Source organism: Nanorana parkeri, unplaced genomic scaffold (genome assembly GCF_000935625.1).
Source record: "Nanorana parkeri isolate BGI_ZX_2015 unplaced genomic scaffold, ASM93562v1 scaffold788, whole genome shotgun sequence".
Lineage (NCBI taxonomy): Eukaryota > Metazoa > Chordata > Amphibia > Anura > Dicroglossidae > Nanorana > Nanorana parkeri.
This window is the reverse complement of record NW_017307056.1, coordinates 149,828-159,221: the sequence shown is the minus strand read 5'-3', so window position 1 is coordinate 159,221 and position 9,394 is coordinate 149,828. Positions and strand designations below refer to the sequence as shown.

Below are 9,394 nucleotides of genomic sequence, written 5' to 3'. Positions count from 1 at the left end.
AGATCAGATTTCTCCCGTTTACTGGTGAAAATTGTACGTAAAGTTCAATTTATCTGTTATTTAAAAGCACTACATTTACATGGAAAATTAGACTGGTTGTCAGTCAATGTTGTCCAAGAGACATCCCAAACTTTTCTTTTGTCATTTTTAAATAAAATAGCAATTTCACACTTTTCATCTCAGTAAATCTGCCCAGACAATACCAATACCCCTTTATCTTTAAATAGTAAATGACTGTGCATAAATCACATACATACATACATGTTTATATATTTATATATAAACGGATTTGGAAAGAGCTGCCTGTATGTTTCATGCTGTGTATTGGACTGTCAGTGATCTCAGTCACATGAAGAAAAGGATTGTGAAGAGCATATGAAAACCCTTTCATTGTATCAGCTTCTCTTGTTATAAGCTCTGCAATAAGCTGCTGCCATTCCCAGTAGAGTAAAGACACTCACAGCTGCTGTCAGATGGAACTAATGTTTTGATATGTTCATAAGGACACCTCTTTATAAATGCCAATCACTTTCATGCCTTGACTACTGATTTAAGTTCACTCCAAACCAAACTGATATGTATTTCGTAGAGTGGAACCACTTACTGACTTCTTAATCTCTTAAGAAATTAAGTAGCAAGGTCTGAGTCTGTGTCCTCCACCTTGCTCCAGAAGGAATTCAACTACTACACCCCCTTGAAAAACCACACAGAGAGGGAGATCCCAAAGACACAGAAGCTTGGAACTCAGATGCAGATCTCATATGCAACATCCCAAGACATGTGCAAAGGCAGTGGGTGACTAGACCTACCAGCCTCTACCTAAAAGTGAACAGTTTTGAAAGGAATGACCTCTTTTTCTATTTAGTAGTATCTTAACACTTCTAAAAGATTCCATAGCAATCTAACTTTTGTAGCATAATAAAAAAAAAACCCTCTGTGTACCAACAATAAATGATGCTGGGAAGCAAAACAAATAATGGAAGGAAAAAAAACTGCACAGAGCCATGAAAATCAGTCACTTCATCCATTTGCCCTGTGTACACATGATGAGCACTGTGAGCAAAAATGAAAAGACAGTCATACAAGACTGCCAAGCTGACAACCACGGCTGCTACTTCTGATCGCAGGGGCCAACACAGATGTGATAACACTGATCGAGGTTCAAGCTGTTCATATAATAACAACCTGTACATCAGGCATTGGTAAAACTGGAAAGACTTGGGTGCAGGAAGGCTCCAATTTTACTTTGCAACAACAAAGTTAACAAAATCAGAAAACCCAAGTTTTCTATTGGTCAATTGTTCTGTCTGTACAGCAGCTTGTGAACTTTTAGCCCGATTTATACCTTCTAGTGGAAACAATACTGACACAAGCTTGGCATATATGTGAAGAAAGATTTGGCACAAAAAATGACTGCTTTGACTGTCCGCCATATTGCTATCTACGAACTACTCAGGCAATAAATACACAGTGCATCATAGTTGTAGGAAGGAAAGAATCTGGAATCCGTTTCAACCAACAGATTTTTTTTTCTTTTCTTTTATAAAATCCCGCAGACCTGCAGCTGGATTCTGCAGCGTAATTGTGCTTTTAAGAAGCTGATACAATAACTGCATGGGCAGTACAAAGTGCTATATAACTTGTGTGCACCTGAAGACACAGACTGGATAGGAATGTGCCCTGTGCTAAAACCTGTTCATAATGTTATCTTTATATGTTTATTATTTAAATGAGGGCATTCAATATAGCTTGCTCACAGGAAAACCAAATTGTTTTTCACAACAGATGTTTGCTTTCATTTTCTAGTCTGCGTTAAAACACTGCAACTAGAAATGGATAGTTCAGGGAAATATGGCAGTTTTCCACAGCATTAGCTTCTATGAATGCCCAAGCTTGTTTTTAGTGCATACTGCTAGCAGCACAGACAATAGCTCCAGGTGCATTTCTTCACTGATGTGGTACACCAACATGTCCTACAGCAAGCACTGAGCACAGAAATCTTAGGGCATTCCGACTGCTGGCTGGAGATCTTCAGATATCGTTCTGTGATACCGGGAGGATTGTTCAGAGAATGTCCATTACCATGTTGTACATCTGTGTAAGCACCGTGAAGTGAACAGGTAGACATGAGGTCCGGTCCTGAGTGGCCGGGTTACAGGTCAGCCATGATAGGGCGTTATACTGCTCAAGAACAAACCTAAGGGAGGAGAATTTAACAACGGTTATACACACTTACCGTTACATAAACTTGCAAATATAATACTAATACACATTAAAGATATTGTTCTTGACATAGACAAATCTCTACAACACTACATAGAAATTATGGCCACATGAGAAACTCCTAGGGGTTAACATACATTAGGAATAACTGAGTGGATCAGAGGACGATTCTAACCTGCAAGAACAGGTTTAGACCTACTAAGTCTATTAGTCTTATATGGTATTGTAAAGAGTAAAGTGCAGTGGCTCAAAAGAACCAATCAGCGACAGTTTTATTTATCTGGTTCAAGTAATCTAAAATCTTGTCAGCTGCACTGAATAAGCCTACCCCTACAGATAGGTGCCTTTAGCAGTAGCCTGATTATATACTTGAGCTGGTGTGACTACATTTTAGGTTATACATTGTGTATTGCCACAATTTGTGTACACGGGCTCAAATGTCACAGATTCTTTTTAATAACTTATGAAAAGAAAGAAAGAGAATGCAAAAATCTACAAAATGAAAACAAATGTTACCTTAGAACATCTGATGTTGTTTTTGAGTCCAAAGGATGAGGCACACGCTGTGAAGTGCGTGCAGGAATGAGGTCATCGCTCTGAGACACAGAGATGTGATGATGCAGAGAGGCCTGTGAGAATTGGGAGACAACTTTTAGCAAGAGCCTAAGATGATGTTCAGTTAATTGCAAGAGCGAAGTGACGGGCTATTACCTTTAAAAATAAGGGGCATTGGTTTTGAGCCTGTGGACATGATGACCAGAACCACTCAGGCAGGTTTTCAGCTTTGGCTGTTGACACATAATAACCTAATGCCAAGGGCTGCTGCTTCAGTTCTTCAGGTGTCTCTCTGGAGAGAAGCCTTTCACCTTGGCTCTGCAAAAGAAAAAGAAAAAAAACACACAAGTGAGCACATTCCATCTGACAAACCTTAACTCGGCACTAACCAGTCTACCCTTATTTTAATTTCCAGTTTACATCCAATGCAGTATCTTCAGCTGGACTATAGGCTAACACTTGTTATTTCTTCTCACCTAGCATGGACAGGTTGATAAGTAGACCAGGAGGTTCTCACCAGCACACTTCCATACAAAAACAAATCAAGACCTTTTATTCAGGCACCATGGGGTCAGCCATCAAAGACAAATGTTTCGGAACCGCCCAGGATTCCCTTGCCTGGACAAACAGATCCTGTATGGTTCTGAAAGTTGGTTTGTGATGAATGACCCACTGATGTCTAAGGACTTGGTTATTAGTATGGAGGTGTGCTGGTGGGAACCTTCTTGTATGAATATGTGTGATGGTGTTATCCATCTTCTGACTTAAGCAGCCAGCAAGAAATAAAAGGGGCACTCACCAGTATAGTGTGCAAGTGACATAATCCTAAGCAACAGCATAATAGTCACCAAAAGAATAATAGAGTGCAAAGATGCAAACCCTTCTGAGCTCCAGTCCTTATACTGCAGCATAGCAATAGTACCAGGTGATTACATTTATAGCACTCTACATTTTATTAAGCAGCAAGGCTAAAGGATTTTGATAAATTAATGATCAGTTAGCTAAAAATATCAAACCACCACATTCATCGAGCAGCCATAACATTATGACCACCTGCCAAATATTGAGCAGGTCCCCCTTTTGCCACTAAAACAGCCCTGGCCCATTGAGGCATGGACTCCACTAGACCTTTCAAGGTATGCTGTGGTATCTGGCACCAAGCTGTCAGTAGCGGATCATTTAAGTCCTGTAAGCTGCGAGGTGGGTCCTCAAAAGGATCGGACTTGTTTTTCTAGCATATCACAATGAAGCTCAATTGGACTGAGATTTGGAGGCCAAGTCAACGCCTTAAACATGTGTTGCTGTGTTCCTCAAACCATTCTTGAACAATTTTTCCTCCAGTGCTGACCAATCAAGGCTGTCAGTTGCTGGAGACTGACGCCCTTGATAGCTCAGCACTGGAGGAAGGCATACTTGTAAGGCAAGTGTGCCATAAGTAATCTGTGAATTCTTGTACATTATGCCAAGATTTCACCTTAAAATTTCAATTTTACTTTCACTTTAAGTGCAGTGAAGTCAACAGGTTTACCAAACTGGATGTTGGTGTTCATTTCACTACATGTGTGCTCACTTTACACTTTAGTAAATGAGACCCTATGTCTATAAACACAATGTAAAAGCATCATTAAGGTGCACTTCAGGAGAAAAGGATATTTCCTGATAGTATTTCTACGCAGTGCGGACTGATCTAGTTGCATTAGGCATTGGGATGACTTTGCACAAATCAAAAAGCATGTATCATTGCCCAAATACATTGAAAACACCAATGCCTAAAAGCCATAACTGAGTAGTTTGTATATATGCATATTCAAATCTAAAGTAAACAATCATCTTTTAGTAGAATTTCTCACTGGTCTACAGAAGAAAAAAAAAAAGATAGTTGGCCAGCTGGTTACTGAAATACCAAATGATAGACCTACATTAAAATGATTCCATGCACTACCCACAATCTATAAAATGAGTACACTACTAAATCCATTAAAAAAAATGACATTTACATTTCAACTTCTTTTATGAAGTGATTATAATGGTGCAGGACAGCAGGCTAGGCTCGGTATTGTGGAAAGAGCAGTTTAACTTTGCAGCTTGGCAGGGAATTAGCAGACCAATTCAGTGTTCTCAAATGCCAGACTCACCCGACTGTGCTGGAAATGCGATCCAGCACCAATTCCTGTGGGAGATCCTGGAGAGGAGTTGGGGGGAGAATGTAGATTTCCTTGAATTAGGATTCCTAGATCGTTTTCCATATCAGGCATATCCGGAAAGGCCAGGTCAAACATGTCATCTGAGGAGGAGAAAGAAATTCAGAGTTGACAATTGAGTAGTATTACAATAATAAAATATAACCATCAATATAACGATATCACTAACCCTATAATAACATGTCACATAATACTAAACAACAAAAAAACATAAAAGCTGTGTCATGCATTAATGTCTGTATCAGATCTTAAATATCTACCTGAAGACAGAAAACAGCATAAAACAGGAAAGTCATTGAGAAAGCCCATTAGGAGTAATCTACAACACTGCATAGGTTAATTAGGCATTAAAAACCAATTCCATTAAACTGCCTAGCGGTGTGATTATGTCAGTATTTTTTCTTCTATTTGTCACTTTTGAATTTCCCGCCATTTCCGCCGACGCTCGCAGGGAAGGAACCCGGAAGACAGATGCCGGCATTGGCCGGAGGACACAACGGGGCTCGTAGGGACAAGGTGAATGACACTAATGTAATCCCAAGAGTGCCTCGGGGTTACCGCTTATGGTATTGAAAATTAAAGGAGAACTATGGGGTCAGGGCTTTTCCCCATAGTTCTCATAAGGGTAACGGGAGGACACAAACTAGCGTCCTCCCGTCACAGCTCAGTATATCTAGAGGCAGAGCCAGCTTTACCCGCCCCCGTCCGTTCCGCCAGTCAGCGCTGGAGGATCGGACAGGGGAGGGGGGAATCCCTGCAGGGAGCTCTGAGCGACAGTCACGGCTCTCTGCAGGGATAGATCAAGAAGTGAGCGAGCGACGGTATGTGTTTGCTCACTTCCCGATCTTTTGAGCCGACCTGTGACAGTTTCATTGTCACAGGTCAGCTAGAACTATGAGGCTGAGTGATTTTCACTCGCCTCATAGTTCTCCTTTAACCCCGAGTCACACTCGGGAATACCACCAGGGAGGTTAAGGAGAAAGATTCCCAGATACTGGAAGTCAAATGGAACTGCTTAGGAGGAGTGGTTTATACAAGTTACCAATTTTTTTAAAGCAGGAGAGCTGGTGGCTAATAGACAAGGGTAATAGGAAGAGATACCAGGATAAAATATTACTTTTAACATAAAGTATAAATCACTAGTGGTTAGCTTGGTTATCACACTCTTTGCTGGATTTTTGTGTTGTTTGTGCTCAATGTGTTTGTAATATTGGCTTTTCTTTATTAGTGGTGCATATGCTTTCTGAACATAGGGAAAAAAAAATAATTTAAGACTTAAAAAAAACAAAACATATTGCTGGAACTATTTTCCATGGTTGCAAATGATGACAACGTACCATTGCTAAAACCATCTTCATTGGCGAAGTGAGCAGGAGCAACCTGTATGGTGGCTGAAGTAGGAAACACCAAGATATGGGTGCAAGAGGCATCTTGCGGCGTGCTGAGCTGAGAAGTCTGCAGATTCAAAGCAGTGCTTCGACCAAACACCGATCCCATTGTAACTGCATCTGTGGTGAGGAATGATCAGGCTTACCGTTAGAAAAATACAAACAACAGTACACAAACATATAAAAAGTAGTATTTATACTTTTAAAAACCGGTCATAAGTTCAGGAATAGATTTATACAACAAAGAGCAGATAAATTTGCAGAATCACCTGGCATCACGTTGAAGGACCCCTGTGGTTCCATTGCTACAAGGCAGGCACTAAGAATAGATGGCGAGTCTGCAGCAGAAATGCCACACATTCTGCATGCTTCTTTTAGCTGACGGCTAATGTTCTGTAGAGAGCATTCTCCTAGTAAAATACTCCAATCTAAAACAGAAATGTAATGCATTAAAATGTATCATACATATTGCTTTGATTCTAACTGCGCATCTTTAAATTACAAACCTTTCAACTCGCCATGGCCCAGTCGTCCCAGGCGCCCGATCACCACTCTCCAGGGCAACGATGTCATTTGCATTAGACCCACACACCACTCCCATAACTTCTGCAGCCCAATTTTCCGTGCTGAAACTCTGCTTCTTCTAAACCTAAAGAAATAGCAAAGTTGACTGTGATACTGCAATCAAACTATATGTATTATCTTGCTACTTCTAGATTGATACAGACATTACCATGGTTTATTTTTCAATTCACATTTCAATTACATCAGTCACCACTGGAGGGAGCATACGCCACACGCTTCTTACACTAATCATTCCGTTTCTCTGCCAGAAGGGTAGATGCAGGACTGATGGCTCAGTGTTCACACAGTTAAATGTTGGTGTAGCCGAGCTTTCGTCAAGTATTTCAATGTGTGTTGCATTTCCTCCCCTTTGGCTGGCAGTCAGACTTGATTTAATTTAAGCAAACTTGTGATTTTCATCATTCCTTTCAGTCAATAAAAACAATACCCGTTTTTCCTCTGCCTACCACATAACAGTATTGGTGATTGACCAATGAACGACCAATCAGGCACTCTGCGCTGTGACCTGCAGACTGAGAATCATCAGGCCTATATAAGCTCCAAGTCACAACTTGTAGTTCACACAGGAATAACTATTGATCACTTTCAACAGGACAGCAAAGGGAAGGTAAGTATGTGCAGTTGGTAGTATTGAAATTTAAGTGCACGCATGCATGGGCAAAACACAGGTTTACTTCAAACTGCAGCTTTAATTGGCAATGTAACTGGTAGTTACTACTGACATTACATTGCATTACAAGGTTACAATTTACACCATTTCATAGGTATTAACCCTGTAAATTCAGGAGATAAAATCCAATAAACAGACACAAGACATTCTCACTTCTAACACACAAAGCATAGTGTGCAGATTCTTCACCTGGCATGTATTTATATTAACTTGGTCAAAATGTGGTAACTGTTTCCTGTACAAAGACACCTATATGAATGAACAGCCTCCTCACCTATTGGGCACGTGGATGTTTACGACGCAGGTATCCAGGAGCTCTCCTTGTAAATCAGTACAGGAAGCCAGCAGCCAGCGCTGATCATGGGACAGGCAATATCCCACAAATAGCACATTGTACTTCTGCCCAGCCTCACCAAATGTTTCTCCTAGTTCTGTCTGCTTGTCTTTAGTCGGGGAAAGCAGAAAAGGAGGAGAGTAAAGCTGCCCAGGAAACTGGTGCTGTAAAGAAAACCACATATTAAATGTCATTTTTTTCACATTTAAAAAAAAAGAAACAGAATGCCCTACGTCTGCGTCGCATAAATAGAAGATATTAGACAGGATGTTCACTTCATCACCCCTCAAACACAGGCTTTGAAATATTTTTCCTCTTCTGCAGCATAATTAGTAATATCTACTAGAAAGTTCAATACGCATAGCTAAATCTACTTTGCTGTTTAAGCCCAACTTACATCAGAGTTCTTCAGAATAGCATTTAGAGCAGAAGCTGGACCAAACCCAGTTAGTGGCTTGATAGGAATTTGTGTGGCTACGGGCCGTTTGCACTGGCAGTATACAGAAAATGCTAAAGACTTTAAGTGCTGGATATAAGAGACAGCTTCATCATGTACAGTCTGCAGCAGATATCGACATGGGACCACCTGAAAAACAAGATAAAAAAAAAATTATAATATATATATTATTTTTTTTAATTAAAATGTAAAAATGGTATTATATAAATAGTAATTGCCAGGGTATAATACACTTGTACTTAGTGCAATATTGTTCTTTATATACAAACCACAAAAGGAGACCCCCGCTCCCCTCTGCTGGCAGGCGATTCAGACACCTAGTAGTCAAACTGCTCCGCAAGACCACAGGAAAAAAAGTATTTTAAGTTTTACCCAAAGTCTCTACAATTATGCACGGCTTTGGGTGAAACGAGTCAATGAGGAAGTTTCAGGTAGCGCTATACTGTATTTTTGAGCATAACAAAGTTTTATACCACAATAGATTACTCAGGGTGCACACAGCTTTTTCTCTCCTGTGGTTGTACTTCATATGCTGTATAGAATAGAGCCCATTTATCATGGTATCTGAAAAAAGACATGTCTCAAATAGAACGCGCTGACCTAACTCCTTAACTCCTATAGCCCAGGAAATGACGGTAGAATAAAAACTGAACTTTGTTATTAAGGGTGCACTACGGACTGCCTACCCCTTCCCACCCTGGGCATTTTTATAAATCCAATGAGTTACATTTCTCACTAAACAGAAATCAGTCAAAATTTATTTCTAGCCAATAACTTGAATTTGCTGCGAACGCTAAAAGCTTTTGTTCTTGGGGAGGTTAAATCTTTTACTGCAGACCAAGAGTGAGTCATAGCAGTGTCATGGATATTAGGGCTGCAACAACTAAATCGATTATGAGAATAGTTGCAACTATTCTCATTATCGGTTAGTTGGCTGGGGGGGGGGGGGGGGGTTTTTTTTTTTATTCAACACACCGTTTT

General features: G+C 40.3%; 1 protein-coding gene across 1 annotated transcript in view; it reads right to left on the bottom strand.

Annotated features, from left to right (window-relative positions):
- Window positions 1-1,065: 1,065 nt before the first annotated feature.
- MED13L (mediator complex subunit 13 like) overlaps window positions 1,066-9,394 on the bottom strand; it is a 129,510-nt gene continuing 121,181 nt past the window's right edge. Inside the window, exons 23-31 of the mRNA XM_018564846.1 lie at window positions 8,354-8,542; window positions 7,897-8,120; window positions 6,874-7,016; window positions 6,637-6,795; window positions 6,317-6,487; window positions 4,914-5,062; window positions 2,935-3,096; window positions 2,740-2,852; window positions 1,066-2,197 (exon numbers count right to left, since the gene is read on the bottom strand). Of these exons, the coding sequence (XP_018420348.1) occupies window positions 2,065-2,197; window positions 2,740-2,852; window positions 2,935-3,096; window positions 4,914-5,062; window positions 6,317-6,487; window positions 6,637-6,795; window positions 6,874-7,016; window positions 7,897-8,120; window positions 8,354-8,542 (1,443 nt within the window). The 3' untranslated portion in view covers window positions 1,066-2,064. The remainder of the gene's footprint in view (window positions 2,198-2,739; window positions 2,853-2,934; window positions 3,097-4,913; window positions 5,063-6,316; window positions 6,488-6,636; window positions 6,796-6,873; window positions 7,017-7,896; window positions 8,121-8,353; window positions 8,543-9,394) is intronic.